General features: G+C 40.8%; 1 protein-coding gene across 4 annotated transcripts in view; it reads left to right on the top strand.

Annotated features, from left to right (window-relative positions):
* The window catches only part of TMEM232 (transmembrane protein 232), a 160,222-nt gene that overhangs the window by 77,077 nt on the left and 65,832 nt on the right, over positions 1-17,313 (top strand). For all 4 annotated transcript variants that reach the window (XM_081213688.1, XM_081213691.1, XM_081213690.1 and 1 more), the window contains one exon: positions 2,804-2,982. In XM_081213688.1, coding sequence (XP_081069814.1) covers positions 2,804-2,982 — 179 coding nt within the window. The remainder of the gene's footprint in view (positions 1-2,803; positions 2,983-17,313) is intronic.

The following is a 17,313-nucleotide window of genomic DNA, read 5'->3' on the forward strand; positions in this document are numbered from 1 at the left end:
CTTAAATTTTATTCGAGGCTTCTTGCCCTGCCAAACAAATCTAGAAATATCCTTCTGCCACTTCTTGAAACAATCCATCTTGCCCAAAATTTGCAATGTTTGAAACAAAAATAACATCCTTGGCAGCACATTCATTTTTATCACAGCAATTCGGCCTAACAATGATAACTTCAAATTAGTCCATACTTCTAAATCCTTTTTCACTTCAGTCCAACATTTTTCATAATTATCCTTAAATAAATTCACATTTTTAGCAGTCATGTTAACCCAATGTTAGTCCTGTCTCCTCCTGAAACTTCTCTCGCTCATTCACAGTTAAATTTTTCTCTAAAACTTTGGTTTTCATTTTGTTCAACTTGTTTTCTGTATCTTCTGGGTGTAGATGCTCTACCAAAAGAAGCAAAACCAAAATGCCACAATCCTCTATATTTCTTTTGTACCACCTCAACTGAGTGCAGGGCAACCCTATACATGTCTGTGCAGAAGTAATCCACATTGAATTGCACCAAGTTTTCAGGTTCAATCCCTGTATGGGACAGCTGCATATTCCTGCATTTCCAGGGATTGGACTACATAATCCTCAGGGTCCCTCGCAGCTCTACGATTCTCTGAATTTAGCTGCTTACTTCCAGACAGGCTTGCAACCGGCGTTGTCTATATACATTTTAGAATGTATCTAACCGCCTGATTCAGTATGGTGAGGAGAACTTCCTCTTAGCGAAGGGGCATGCTTTAAATTGCCGTTGACATTCATAAGAGTGAAAGATGTGGAGCTCCATTTCTGGAGACAGTCAGCACATTAGAGTAGCAGGCCTCTAAAGAGATGACTGATGTTTCCTCAACATTTGTTATATTCCCTGTTCTAATTAGGAGGGCATGTTGGGAATACTGCTAATGACAAGGTAATATGATGTAAGGCAGGAGGAGAAAATATTTTAAGGATGAGCACAGTCATTTAACATGCTCTCATCTTTTTGACACTTCAAATATTGTTACATTTGTGTGTGTGTGTTTGTAGCATTTCTGTTTTCAGCTGGAAAAGGAAGAGCTATATTTTCCTCTACAAACGGAACAATTGCATGCTGAGAAGGCCTGGGATCAAACCACTTTCACAAGCCTAGCATATTCTTCACACCTAATATAATAGCTGCATAAACATAAATATTGTGTACAAGCATCTTTTCATGAAAAAATAAGCCAAGGCAGCTTCTTTTGATATCCTCCTAATCTTCTTTCTCCTTCAGCTACTTATTTATCTTTTGACAATTCCTTTGTGCCATCTTCAGCAAACAAAATCCATGAACTGAAAGATTTTATTATTATGTTTCAGAATTAAACACCTGGCAGCATGAATTCAATAAGCCTCTGTTCTCTGTATCCAGGGCTGGCTCTACCATTTGGCAGTGTGAAGCAACCACCTCAGTCACTTGATTTTGGGTACAGTGGTACCTTGGGTTAAAAACACCTCAGGTTACAAACACTTTGGTTACAGACTCCACTTAACCTGGAAGTAGTACCTCGGGTTAAGAACTTTACCTCAGGATGAGAACAGAAATTGTTGTGGCGGCAGCGCGGCAGCAGCGGGAGGCCCCATTAGCTAAAATGGTACCTCAGGTTAAGAACTGAGTAGAATACTTTAGTCCAGCAATGCTTCTCCCAGTGGACATGTGTCAGGTGTGCCACTTAAGTGTGTCACTTTTCTTGTTTTTCTGTGGTGTCACATGAAGTGTGTTTGAGAAAACCCAATCACACAGAATTAAAAGAACTTATTCAGAGGACATAGTATTTTTTTTCCTGTTCAGTAAACCTTTGGTTCTGCACATTGATGGTGGTTTTGGTGGTGGTGGTGATAACAGTAATAATAAGCTATGGTTTTTATTTTCAATGAGAAACAGTAAAATTATATTTAAAAGTAAAAATCCTGTTAAAATCTTGTAGAAGTAAATATTGGGGGAAAGCTGCTATCTCTCCCCCCCATTAACTTTAAATCATACAACTAAAAACTAACGTTAATGGTTTTGGGGATGTTTTTCTTACCCCATCAAAAAGCTTGTAAGAACACTGTCCATAATTATAAAAATGTTCCAAAACATTACATGGCTTGTGCCAACCTACTCACACTTCCTTTACGTTCCTTTACCATTTGTTTGTGAGAAATCTATGGATTTTTTTACTACCGCAATCCGCTAACATTGGTTGGGTTCAATAGTATACCACAAAGGCATTTCTGGGGGCATTTTATGTCTTGCTTTCAACCCCAAATCAAAATGGTAAGTGGTAACTGGCTGGAATCTGGGGATGTGGTACAGGCGACAATTTGTAACGTCATTGATGGACTACCCTGTGGGCGTACTTATGCATCAATTGTGCAATGAAAAGTGCGCATGCAGGATGATTCCCCCCCCCCCGAAGTTGGATGGTTAAAAAGACACATATTATATACACAGGGGCATTTGGTTCAGCGATAGCAGTGACACCCCAACAGTGTATGGTCCAGGAGAATGGGTTGCTGAGATGCTAACACCGCATGCATATGGTCCATTGCACATAGTAAATGCCATTTAAATGAGATGACCTCTGAGTGGAACCACAGACATGGGCAAGGGCTTTCCACACCTTGTTTAAAAGGCCTTGCCATGTTTGAATCAGGCCTGAGCTTTCAGAGGCATTAGCTGCCTGCTATTTGGAAAAAATATATATGATAAAGACTACATAGATCTGGTTGTGATCCAGCAAAGCATTCCTTATGTTTTTTTTAGCAAAGGCATAGAATGCTCATGGGACACTGAAATATTTTTTGCAGGTCACGATCCATTCTGGGTTATTCGTTATGGTGTGGTCTACAATCTAGTTGTCCTGCGTAGTGAACTCGCTGGGGATGTGACTCGAGAAGGATTAAGGAATGCTGTATGGAGATCTTTACAGAAACAAAAGAACATTGAAAAGGACAGCCATGTCCTGGAGGCTCTAAGAATAGCAGAGGTAGGTACAGAACCTAGTAGTCAGTATATGCCATTGCTCAAACAAGATTATTACCATAATATCATTAATTACTTTTAGGCAAGGACCCTGGTTAATATTGGCATTCTCCAATACTCTTCTAACTTGGCTTGTATTCTGTGTGGGACCACCCTTGAGGTTAGTTCGGAGGCAGCAGCTAGTGCAGAATGTGGTGGCCAGGTTGCCTGTTGGAGCAAACCGCTGCCAGCAAATAACACCTTGCTTGTGCATTTTGCACTGGCTGCCACTGAGACAGGGCAAAATTTAAGGTTTGGTACTAACACAGAAGGAATGCTGGTGGCGCTATGGGTTAAACCACAGAGCCTAGGACTTGCCGATCAGAAGGTCGGCGGTTCGAATCCCTGTGATGGGGTGAGCTTCCGTTGCTCGGTCCCTGCTCCTGCCCACCAAGCAGTTTGAAAACACGTCAAAGTGCAAGTAGATAAATAGGTACCACTCCGGCGGGAAGGTAAACAGCGCTTCCGTGTGCTGCTCTGGTTCACCCGAAGCGGCTTAGTCATGCTGGCCACATGACCCGGAAGCTGTACGCTGGCTCCCTCGGCCAGTAAAGCGAGATGAGCACCGCAACCCCAGAGTCGGTCACGACTGGACCTAATGGTCTGGGGTCCCTTTAACTTTACCTTACTAACACAGAAGGTCCCATACAGTTTGGAACCAGGTTTCTTGAGAGACTGCCTCATCTCTTATACCCCAGTGGGTCACTTTGTTTGGTAAGAGAGTTCTAAGATACTCCACAGTAACTCAGAGAAGCACTTTTAGTGTGCCTGCCCCTGTTCACTACACCAGCATTCCTGTCAAGATACGACAGGCTCCCACTGCTTGAAGTTACTTGGAACAATTGAATATATTTCTTTCCTTCACACTTGCCCCACTGGCATAATAGGTCTCTTCCTTCGTGGCCATTTTGTGTTATTTTAAAACTTGCCTTCTGTTATATTGGTAACTGTTTTTGAGCTGTTTATATTGTTGTTGTTGTTTTTTACATCACCTTGGGATGTATGTGGAAGGAGTTTAATAAATGTGAATAAGAATAGTTTGTCAAAACATGAAATACACCATTTTAAAGCATAGCATTTTTAATAAAATATGATTGGTTTAGGCTCCTATGAATACATGCAGGAGAGTAGGTCTTACTGAACTCAATGGGACTTGCTTCTTAGTCGAAATATACAGTGGTACCTCGGGTTACATACGCTTAAGGTTACAGACTCCACTAACCCAGAAATAGTACCTCGGGTTAAGAACTTTGCTTCAGGATGAGAACAGAAATCGTACTTTGGCGGTGCGGCGGCAGCAGGAGGCCCCATTAGCTAAAGTGGTGCTTCAGGTTAAGAACAGTTTCAGGTTAAGAACGGACCTCCGGAACGAATTAAGTACTTAACCCGAAGTTCCACTGTATAGACTTGTACTGCACTTTATTACTTTTATAATAATAATAAAATTATAATAATTTTTCATAATAATTAAATTTATTTTATAACAACAACAACTTTTCATATGATGTATTATGTGGTTTACTGTTATTTGTAAGTCACCAAGACAGGGAGAAGAAAAGAAAGCTCACAGGTGAGAGCTGGGAGGGTCCAACACTTTCTGTGAGTGACAAAGATAAAGAGTTACTCTCAGAGTTACCTTTGAGAGAGGCCTCTGTGTTTTCTCTTTCTTTCACTGTTTTTGTTTGTATTTAGTTTTTTTATTTTGTTCTACAGTGGTACCTCGGGTTAAGTACTTAATTCGTTCCGGAGGTCTGTTCTTAACCTGAACCTGTTCTTAACCTGAAGCACCACTTTAGCTAATGGGACCTCCCGCTGCCGCTGCACCGCTGGAGCACGATTTCTGTTCTCATCCTGAAGCAAAGTTCTTAACCTGAAGCACTATTTCTGGTTTAGCGGAGTCTGTAACCTGAAGCTTATGTAACCTGAAGCGTATGTAACCCAAGGTACCGCTGTATTTCATTATGAAAAAGCTTTAATAAAATCTTATGAAAAGAAAGAAGATGTTCAGGAATGCAAATCTGCTGCTATTTTCTTGAAGTTAGAATATTTAGTATTTTCAGAAGTTGGCATTATTTAGATAGGTCTATAATGATAGATGAAAGCACATAAATATTAATAATATTGCTGTTTGTGCTTCCTTGATTTTTTTTTTATGCCTGATACATGGACAGACGTCCTAAAGAATGCTTTAACTTGTCCAAAAACCATTTTGTATCTTTGAGAGCCTCTCCAATCTCCATCAGCTATCAATACCGAAGTTTCCCTTCTTCAGTAGGATAATAGTGATAAATTATAACTTAAATTGAGTTGACCCCAACCCTACAATAATATTCCAGCCCATTGACTGAATGTTCAGAGTTTGGATTTCAAATAACGTAGGGAGTAATCCATTTGTCAGTGAAAGCACTGATTTCAGTTGATCTGGGTTATATAAATGCAAAAGTGGTACAATGAGAGCACATTGGTACATGTCATAGCTCGTATACTATGACGCATTATGTCTTGCAAATAGCTTACATTGGGTAATATGCAGCTAAGTAACTGCTCCCTTCTTGTCTCCCTGCAGCATCCCCAAATTTGCTTGGAATGGTTGAGGGAACCCCAAGTATTTAGGGGGAGCACGGGGGTGGGATGGAGAACACTCCATTGTACAAAGAGAAATCCTTGTGCTACATTGATTACAACCCAGTGTAAATCACTTTTTTGGGGGGTGTAGAAACATATACGTATACATATAGACACACAAAACCGGGGTTGCCATATACCTTCTTTTTCCAGGACACATCCTCTTTTTCATGGATGTGTAAAATGAGAGTTTTCACATCAATCCATAGTTAAAAGTAGAAGCCGGCAAATGCGTCCTCTTTTTTGCTCTTCAAAATATGGCAACCCTAACACACACACACACACACACACACACACACACACACACACACACACCCCACATCTGCATCAAGTACAGCATACAAGCTAAGACAGGGGTTGCCCACTTTTTGGACCAGTGGGTAAATTTTGAATTTTGAGAAAGTGTTATGGATGCCATTCTGATTATTTATTTTAACGCTAGAATTATTCTACATAAAGAGTCATCAATGGATGCATGACTAATAATGTAACGGCAAGGGGAAACAGTCCATAGTTGATAGAGGGGCTACATTTTCTTCCCCCAGAGCTGGGTAGTGTCTCTGGGTTTTAAATGTCTGGCATTTTGAAAGCATATAAATATTCGTTGAAATTAGATTCCATTCTTCATAGTGCAGAACAGGATTACAGAAATAGGCTTTAGAATTCAGACAGGTAAGGAAGATGAATTTGGTATAAGCAGTGTCTGCAGCAAAGTTAAATTATACATTAAACACTCTGTCCATTCTTATTATCTTAGGAAATTAGATAAGAAAGCCTGATTTATTTAACTGAGTTGGAAATAAGCTTAGGAGATTTAAAATGCAGTTCTGTGATAGCCTAGGGAACAGGGGGGAATTTTGCCAGTGAGCATAGTAGGTATTCTTGCCTAAATATCCCCGGTTGTTTGCCTTTGGCCAATTGAATAAGTGCAAATCAAGAGCTGAACCACAGCTTATGCTATACAGTAGTACCTCGGGTTACAGACGCTTCACGTTACAAACGCTTCAGGTTACAGACTCCGCTAACCCAGAAATAGTACCTCCGGTTAAGAAATTTGCTTCAGGATGAAAACAGAAATCACACGGCGGCGGCAGCGGGAGACCCCATTAGCTAAAGTGGTACCTCAGGTTAAGAACAGTTTCAGGTTAAGAATGGACCTCCAGAACGAATTAAGTTCTTAACCCGAGGTACCACTGTATAGGTCTCTATTAGAGAAGGGGAGAGAGAAAATGTTGAGAAGATACTAGGGGTTTTGCCTATCCAGTTTCAAGGGAACAGTACCACTGAGGAGTCAGCTAAGACATAATAGGCTCAGTGGTTGGGAACCTTTTTGGCCCAATGGATCAGATTGTCAACGGTGCCCACCCCGTGGGACAACCTACCTGTCAGTCACCTGGTGCCAGATTATTGACAGGTGTGTATTCCTGTCCACATGTCCAAGTCCCTTGCTCAGTGCTTCTCAAGCTCCGAGTATAGGACTGACAAAGTTGAGGAAAATGTCTTTGTGGGTCAAATTTGACCCATAAACCAGAGGTTCTCCACCCCGGTCTAGGAGGTAGGTTACTCTCAGTGAACCTAATGTGGCATGGTCTTGGTCACTCCCTGGAGATGGGAGACCATCTGAGAACTTCATCCACCCAAGAAACCCAAGAGGAAAAGGTGGGATATTAAAAGGAATACTATTTTGTGTTCATGGATTTACTTCCTGAAGCAATCTCATGAATGCCTACTCATTTGGATGTTACATGGGAATCATAACACTTCCCAGATCTCATTAGCAGGCTCCCCAGGTCCTGTCTGGTGGTTTTCGCAAAGCATCTGCAGAAAAATATATGGGTATAAATTCTTCTTTCTTGGGTTTGTGATAGTGTTTTGAAAATTGTCATAACCACATGTGGAGTTATTTCATGTACATAGTGTTTCCTAGGGTGATGCATTTTAAGTGGCTGTCTGCCTCTTGAGTAAGGCAATAAGATATAAATTATCATGCCACAAAAAGGGACATTTTATGGTGTGTTAATAGTTCTGTTTGAGGTGTCAGGCCCTTTAGCAAGATTTTGAACAAAGCATTGAAAGGGATGGAAGGCCAGCATAAAGGAAAAACAAACTTCTACCTCTACCATATTATTACACAATAAATATCCAATTATTATATTGTTAGAAAGTTTATGCAGTTGTCCAGGGTGTTTCAAGTTTTCCCCATGATTCTTCTTAATGAATGCCTTTATTATGCTGGAAAGAAGGACCCTGTCTTCTCTCTGCCAGTCCATGTAATATGGGAGCCCTTGTGCTGTCTATCTGTGTTGGGTCCATTGGTCATATCAGTGTGATTCCAATCAGTTTCCCCACCCAAGCCCTTTTAATGTGATAACAATACAACCTAATTTAGACATGGGTGCAATTCTTTCTTACCAGTTTTGAGTCTTATCTTCTCTGGTTCCTTTCCTTTACTGCTGCACTGAATACATTTATACATTCACACAAATTAATACACACACAGTTTTTCAAAAACTCAGAGGTTAAAAATGGCATGCATCTCTAACAAATGTCTTATTCTGGTACACGGAAATCTTGTATCTTAGCAGCACTAGTGAATATTCATGAATATTTAACATTTAAAAGCCACTTTGAAATACTTCAACATATCAGGGACTGTGTAGCTCCTAAATACATAAGATCCTCCTGAGAAAAGAGGGCAAGCACATCTATTCTGAATTGTTTGCATTTTATGCTATGAATTTCATGATACTTTGGAGGTTTTAATGCAGCAGATTCCAGCTGAGCACATTCTGGCATATATTGTAATGTAGAAAGGAGACAGTCTGCTGTAACTATTAGAATACACACACACACACACACACACACTATTCTGAATTAATAGAGAAGATGCAACAATATTTTTTTTACACACAATTTGATAATGGGAGAATGGGAATTTTATTTCCACCCTCTCTTTTTCATTGCTTTTGTAGCTATTCTCTATAATATGCCAGATTATATATATCCTATATATGTAAAATGAGATATATTAAGTGGATTCCAGCATAAACATGGAAGTGCCTTGGGCAAGAAAGCATCACTGTTATTGACAGCTGTTTTATCTCTTCATGGAAACTGGGAACATGTCTAATACGAAGAGAAAGTTCACGTTAGTGCCAATCTTTAAGATTTGAACAAGATATTGTAGCAGTTATGGTGGTGCTTCTGAAAGCACTTTTCTCATGAAACCTCTTCTTCTCCTACTGTCACATCTGGGGAACTCAACAACTGATAAGACATTATTGTACTGCAAGCTCCCCAACCCCACTCCACCTATGTGGGTGCTGTATGCAGAGAACATGCCACACAATGACCTGATTGACACATCTTGCTAAACCAAATCATGGCTTACATCAGTGATGGCCAAACTTGGCCCTTCAGCTGTTTTGGGACTACAATTCCCCTCATCCCTGACCACTGGTCCTGTTAGCTTGGGATGATGGGAGTTGTAGTCCCAAAACAGCTGGAGGGCCAAGTTTGGCCATCACTGGCTTACATGAATGAGCTCCCGGCGTGATCCTGATAGCTTTGCTCCTCTTTGATCATTTTTCTGCTCTTACAAATTCATCCAATCTTGGGCTCATCGTTTAGCTCTCTCCAGACAAACCAGGATCTGTAACCAAGGTTTGTCCTATGTTTTTACGGCTTGTGATTTGTCTGGGATTTCTGGGCCACAAGCCTGGGTTTGAACCATGGCTTAGCTCAGTGCAACACAGCAGCAAAATGGTCACGAAGAAGCAAAGTGGATGCGATCTTCTGTACTGTTTGCTTGCTCATGGTAAGCCAAGTTTTGGTTTAGTGTTACATGCAAACAAGGGCACTGAGTATCCCTAGGAGAGAAGATATGGGGTTGTTCTTAGTATCAGTACTCTTATCATCAGTATTTCCTGTATTGTATCCTAAGTGAAAGGGAGATACTCCAGGCTATATAAATTCAATTAATAATAAATAAATAAGCTCTGGCTCATTAATGTATTTGCTTGCAGGTAAGTCTCACCTATTTAACTAGAATTTTTATTTTAACAAGCTTAGGTTTTCAGCCATCCAGTTCAAACCCAAATCTGGGGGGTGGGGGAAAGCAATTAGCCTGACATTTCAAAAACATGGTAAGGTTGGTCATAATCTCTTTGAATTTACATATAGCCATGTGTCTACTCACATACTATGATGTGCATAACTTTGCTACATGTTGGCTGCCTAACTGACCAGAAGCACAAAATGAGTAGCAAGAATTCGTCAAAGTAAAAAAGCTGGAAACTACTTAACTTACGGCCTTTCTAAAAAAACCAAAAACAAAACATTCATGGTGTGATAAAAGAGCATTTGTGACTTGTTTTGTGCAGGGGAAGCAGGAGTATCTTTTCTCAAGGAAGTGGTTTTTTGTTGCAGGAGCATCATCTATCCAGCATTCAAAATACAGTACAGTCGTACCTTGGTTGACAAACAGCTTAGTTGCTGAACGTTTCGGCTCCCAAATGGTAAAAAAATAGAAGTGAGTTTTCCGGTTTTCGAATGATTTTCAGAAGCTGAACGTCTAGCGCAGCTTCCGATTGGCTGCAGGAGCTTCCTGCAGCCAATTTGAAGCCACGCTTTGGCTTCTGAACGTTTTGGAAGTTGAACAGACTTCCGAAATGGATTCCGTTCGACTTCCAAGGTACGACTGTATCTGGAAAGGGTCTCTGAGCAAAGAACTGTGTTGGAATGCTCTTAACTGTCTCTCAACATAGTTGACTCAGCATTTTAACGAGTCTTTTCCTAGCAAATTAGGGAGCATTTTTGCAAACCTCTATCAGAAATGCAACTGTTTACTGGTCAGTGCACCTCAGGCACTTGCAAAGGTTTGAAATCAGGTCTGCATAGTCTTCAAAATTGTGCAGTGAAATTAAGCTGCTCTGAGTAATTAAATTTTGTGGATATTAAGCTGTGATAATACAGCATTTCAGACTTAATTTGGTTAATGAGACTGAAGGCTTATTTCCTCCCCAACTAATTTCTCTGGAGGTTGTATATTTTTATGATTTATTTTTCATCTCTGTTGAAGATTAATGTTCTGATAAATCAATGCCTGATTCACTGGAACAGTGGCTTCAGATATCTGGGATATTTCCAAGCAAGTCCAGTCGACTTGCCTCTTGTGCAAAGGTTACATTCCAGAAATGACACATAAATGCAAAACCATGTATAATCAACACAAACACCCCAGACACACACAACCACCCTTGCATGAGCAGGCTCACCTTTCTAGAGCCGTGTTCCCAAGGAAGGCAGAAAACTTTTAAGATCTCTGCCTTGCTTACCGGACTCTGGAAGGATCTCGCAGGGCTGTCCCAAGTTTTCGTGAGATCTCACCAGAGCCTCCCAGAGCCTGATAAGCAAGGTGGAAAACCCTGCACAAAAAGCTCTCCACCTTTCGTGTTTTTAATTTGTATGATTTCAACTGGTCAGCCACCAAGTGTGAAAAGTTCAAATTGTGCGGGTTAAGATGCAAGTCAAGTGTATATGGAAAATTGCACCCTTTTTGATCAATCTCCACCAGCATAAAGGAGAATTCTTTAAAAGTCATCCCTCAATAGTATTTTACCCTGATGCCCTGATCTCAAGTTACACGATCAGGATTTCTCTTCTGCAGGCAGGACTGTGGGGTGTGTGGGTCTTATTGGCACATGTGGTGGAGTTGTGTTGAAGTTCATAAATTTTGGAAACAAGTTATTACATAAATAGTACAGTTATAGGTAAAAATGTGACCCTGGACCATAAATCATGCATTTTGTCTATTTTTGATAAATTCAGGTTTTATATGAAAACAGTTAACTGTTTATTTTCTGGTTAGTAATCACTGAGGGATAGAAAGACTCTTCATTTTCTATCCTATGTCAGTGGTTCAAGAAAGTTATGTTTATTGCTATTTCAGAGAAATTGACATGTCATATTTGAGTAGCTGGGGTGACATTGATCTTTCTGATTTCATCTCCATTTGGGGTTTATTTATTAGATAGATGACATTGCAGTCACACCGGTGGCAAATCCCTTCGAAATAATGATTTTATTTGACGGCATCTACAGGGAAGACTTTTTTCTTTTTCTCTACTTGATTGTACGGTGCAAATTGTGTTTTTATACCCCATTTAAAATTTTATAATTGTATCCATTTCATTCATTCCTGATTTTCAAATATCCTTTTGACTTGATTATCAAAAGCTCCTGGTATTGAACTTACCTTATTTTGTTGTCAATGTCTGTTTTTCTCTTTGTGTGCATTGTCCGTTTTTGTCGTTCAGTAGAATAAAAAACAAAACAAAATTGCACGGCTCATTTGTCATGGAATATTTTGCACTTCCATGTCGGTTTAAAGCTCCATTTTTTCCTAATAAGAATTGACACAGTCTCTGATTAAGGAAAGGATATGGCTGTCATGTACCTTGGCCTCCAAAGAGCGATGATTCAAATGCATGTATACTATTCACAACTGGGTTGAGACAGGCGCATATTGTATTTTGTTACTGGGATAGAACAAAATATTCTGCAAGAAATGCTTTTGAGTCAGTCATTAAAAGGACCTCTGACTGATAAAACCCATTAATTCTTTAAGGTGAAATAATGTGATCTAAGCAGTGTGGGCTTCAGATGAAAACATCTGTCCAACTCTCTCCTCAGTACTTATGTGCTATAACGCATTTTTATATCCTCGCCATATAAAGAAGAGCATTGATTTGTATTACAGAGCTGTGAGTGATCCAGAATGTCACAGGATGCCACCTAAAATCCCAGCATAGTGTGGTAAATAAGAGCTACAAAGCAACTGAAATAGGCTCTGCCACATTCTCATTGAGAAAAACAGCAGGGCTGTTGTTATTGAGGCACAGAGACAGCAAAGCCCCAATGCCCAGGTACACAAAAGAGACAGCAAATGACAAAACAGTAAGAAACAGGCTTTTAGATTCCTGTTGACTTGTCATATAGGACACAAAAGCAACGTTAAAGACCTGATTTTGCATCACAACTACTAACCGTGTCTCCTTTTTGGATTGTAAACATTTTCAAGAGATAGTATATTTTAGCACCATTTTGTTCGTTGGTTTACAGCCTCCCTAAATTATTCATTTATTAATGTGTGGCTCTATTAATTCAAGTAATCGCCATCACCATCATCTGCTGAAATGCTGCCTATACGCTACTGTGTTTTTTGTATGCTGATGGAATCTGAAGCTGGTACAGAATGCACTGGCAGTACCGGGAGCACATTATAGCAATACAATTTGCAATGTCTTCCTATCATCTTCCTTTGATCTATAAAGTCCTGAAAAACATGAGCCATCTATGTTCATTTATCCTCCTCATCATCTAGGCCACATCATGAACACAAAGATCATCTGATGATGATAATATCCTCTTTGCTGTGGGTAGTCACAGTTGGGGCCAATTTAAATCTATATGAAAGATTATTTAAGTTCCATTGAGTTAATGGGAACTAGGTGGGAGTAGCTTGCATCTGTATCCAACCCTAGGTTTTTTGTGCTCATGCAGTTTTGCATGCAGCGGAACCAGGGTTAAAGTATAGTATCTACCTTGTGGTTATCTGAGAAAGGTTCTTCATTTAGTCATGCGTGCTTGAATATATGAGTTTGATGTCTTTGCCAAAGTTCAGGTGCTGAATTGGTAGCTTGAGTTAACTCAGTGCAGTCTCTGAAGCATAAGTGGCTAACGTGTAATTCTCCAAATGTTGTTGGACTCCAATTCACATCAGCCCCAGCCAGTGTTGGCAAAATTCAAGGGTGCTGGGAGCAACAACTGGAGGGCCACAGGTTAGCCACCTCTGCTCTAATATGTTTCTGGGGGTGACCAGAAGCCATAGCTACCAACTTTTCCCTTTTCTTGAGAGGAATCCTATTCATAATAAGGGAATTTCCCTTAAAAAAGGGGAAACGTTGACAGCTATGTCAGAAGCTGAACAGAGCTGAGAGTGAGGAAATGAACCCTGGCATAAGTAGGCTAGCCATTTTACATGGAAAAGATTCCTATCTCTTTAGGAGCAATAAGAATCCACACCCCTACATTTGCCACCTAGTCATAATAGTCTAATAAACATTATTAGTTAGTGATGGTTCCTTGGAGATTGTCAACAAGAATGACTCCGTTTCGGCTGCCCTAACATATATGCTGGCAAACTGAAGGAGAAGCTTCATTTTAAGTCCTTTCTGCCATCTGCCTTGCAAAACATGAAAGATTTTTTTTTAAAAAAAGAATCTCATTTTTGCTTCAGTGTAAGAGTTCATTCTTTGCGTATTTGACATCCTGCTTCTCTTATTGTGTAGAGCTTCTTTTCAAGCAAACCCTTTCACTCTTTCATCCTTCCACCCACGGTCACTGCTGAAATATATTTTGGTAGTCATTTTTTTTTTTTAATTGAAAGAAAGGTATCCTAATATGCTCTTTGCACTATGTTCATGACTTTATAGTTTGTCTTCCCTAAGTCAAGACATGTCAGCCATATTCTGTCTTAATATAACAAAGTCTGCAGTAGCATGTAGCTCTGCTACAGATTTCTTAACCTTGCTAGTGTTGAACACTTGGACTGGCTGTATGCTAAAGCCCAGATTGTTTTGAATATGAAGCAGAGAGTAGCAGCTTTCTAGTGTGCTTAATTTCGATAAAGAATATGCCTGCTTGCCACGTTGTCTGCTTCTGTACAGGCCACCATCTGTGAGCTTGCCATATTGGGAATATTTCCCTTTTACTTCTATGTACAGAAAAGATACAAAATGCTGTCTTCTGGTGTGTGAGCTCCACATTCAAGAATTGGTGCCCTTTCTGGTGTGTGTGCTTGTGTTGTGGACATAACATCAAGAAGGAGCACTGCATTCATATTTGGCATAGATCTACTTCAATGGAATAGCAGGAGGGCTGGTCCAGATGTTACACTCAACATGTGGCCCAGCATCCTAACACTCCCAGCCACACAGCTGATAACAATTCATCATGTGATGCTGATGAGACTTTCATGTATTGAATTACCCCATTCTTCATGGGTAAAAAAAACACCATTGTTGTGGGCCACTGGCAGGAAACTGTTCTGTTCCTGGTGGGGGTTGCAGCCAGCTGGTTGTTCCAGCCCAAACAGAAGTTTCACCAGGAATCCTGGTTTAAGGCAGCATCCTGAACAGTTCCAAGTGACGCATAGGCTGGAGATTTATGCAAGCGGGTTCATATGTTACTTCAGCAGCAGACAGCCTTAGGCGGAGACTTAAATAGAGCTGCAGCTCAGTTTGCCTAGGTGGCTCCACTTCTAGCTGCGGGAACCCTTACCTGTTTTAGCTGTACCTGGATCTTAACTGTATTGACCAGACTGTAGCCCTGCTGTGGTTTCCAAGGATGGCAGCAAAACGTCTTTATACTGGGGAGCCGGTGGCAGCATAGATGTGAATAGCTTTGATGGCATAGGTTGGTGGGCATTGAGCCAAAGGCATTTTCTTATATAAGGGAATGCCTGCACCAATTTAAGCTGCTACTGGAGGAGTCAGGATGTGAAATTTAAGCTTCTGCAACAGGGAATTCTGGGAAAGTAGCATAGTGAGCCACTGAGTCCTTGTGAGCAAAGTGACTTTTGGACTTCATTCACATGCTATTTTATCCAGCAGAGGTAATGTTACTGCCAGGAAAATTATGTAAAAATCCATTTTGTCTGCTGTGCATCTATCTTGTTCTCTAATGTATGCTTTTGATAGTTGTTGGCACATATTTAGGAGGGGAAACAGACCTTACATTTGACACTCTTTTCTAGACTTGGGTTGGAAAAATAAAACATGTGAGCTATCCTTTTACTTTTTGTAATTTCCTCTCTTCAGAGGCTGAATTAAGCCTGAGATTAATGTCTTGATAAACCATTCAAATTCATGGAGCTGTACCCAAACACTTATGTCCTTTAGGTCCACAACTCCAAACAGTCTCAGATCTGGTACAGTTCTTGATCATCCCCTGATCTATCAGAAGATTCATCCACCCTCTTGAACTCCACACCATTGCCTTTTTATGGGAAGGGAACATAGCTCAGTGGTGGAACATTTCCCTTGCATGCAGAAGGTCCCAGGTTTCAATCCCTCATCTCTCCAAGTATCCCATCTAAAACCTTGGAGAGTTACTGCCAGCCTGTGTAGGCAGTAGTACTGAGCTAGAGGGGACCAGGGGTCTGCTTCTATATAACACAGATTTGAAGGGACTCGGTTGGCACTGTGGTCTAAACCACTGAGCCTCTTGAGCTTGCTGATTGGAAGGTCGGTGGTTGGAATCCCCATGACGGGGTGAGTTCCCATTGCTCTGTCCCAGCTCCTGCCAACCTAGCAGTTTGAAAGCACGCTAGTGTGGGTAGATAAATAAATACTGCTGCGTCGGGAAGGTAAACGGCGTTTCCGTGCGCTCTGGCTTCCGTCATGGTGTCCTGTTGCGCCAGAAGTGGTTTAGTCATGCTGGCCACATGACCTGGAAAGCTGTCTGTGGACAAACGCTGGCTCCCTTGGCCTGAAAGCGGATGAGCGCTGCAACCCTATAGTCGCCTTTGACTGGACTTAACTGTCCAGGGGTCCTTTACCTTTTACCCTTTGCCTCTGAGGGCTGGATTTAACTAACCGGACCACTTGTGGAAGCCTGCACAAAGACTTCTACTATCACAACAGGCTCCCCCCACCCTCATACCTCTTAAATTGGTTGTGGGATGGGGGAGGGCAGGAAAACCCCCCAGAATAACATGTGGGGGGATGAGAGAGGAGATTGTTTTACCAAGCAAGCAGAAATACTTGCAACAAAGCATGGTAGCTTGTTAAGGTTTGCTGGGATGCTGTAACTCTGTGAGGGGTAAATCACAGTGCCCAGAATTCTTCAAGAGAATGCCCTCTGCGATTTCACCTGGCTACATTTTTATTACCCCATAGTTGCCTTTGACTGGACCTAACCGTCCAGGGGTCCTTTACCTTTTACCTTTAACACAGATTTGTATATGGCAAGGCCTCTTCTCATCCCAAAGAACCAGCTCCTGTTTCCCTGCTGTATCTTAGTTTGGCATCCAAGCCCATGTGAACGGCCTTCACTATTTTAAAGTTTGAGGTAGGTTCTATAATAAGATGAAATCTGAAATGTTTTGAGCGTTATGCATGTGGAGTACGTGGAGTTTTCCTTTCTTCCGTATTTGAAAAGCACATACATTTTGCTGTGGAGATGAAAAGGTACAAGGCTAAGCCAGGAGGGTGTTCCCCTGCCATCTCACTTAAACCTCTGAAAAGCAGGTTTTAAAGGGAATGGAACAAAGCCATCGCTGAGCAATGACACACGCAGAAGCTGCAACAGCAAAGATTAAAAATGTTACTACATCTGGCCAATTAAAACAGGGGATACACAGTGTATCTGCCTGATGTCATTAATAAACATGCTGCACATATCCAGATCTCATTAATACTGGAAAATACATTTGATATCCAGGTTTCTCCCCCTTTATTTAAGAATCTCCTGTTCCATCTGTACGCTGTTACAAGTACTAATGGGCTTATAAAATGTAGTCGTACTAGTAAAGGGTTGCTTGAAGATTAACTGTATTCACCAGTTGTCATTGATATTTTAAAGCTAAATCGAAAGGATTCAATATCCT

The sequence above is a fragment of the Podarcis bocagei genome (assembly GCF_964188305.1).
Source record: "Podarcis bocagei genome assembly, chromosome: 11".
NCBI classification, from domain to species: domain Eukaryota; kingdom Metazoa; phylum Chordata; class Lepidosauria; order Squamata; family Lacertidae; genus Podarcis; species Podarcis bocagei.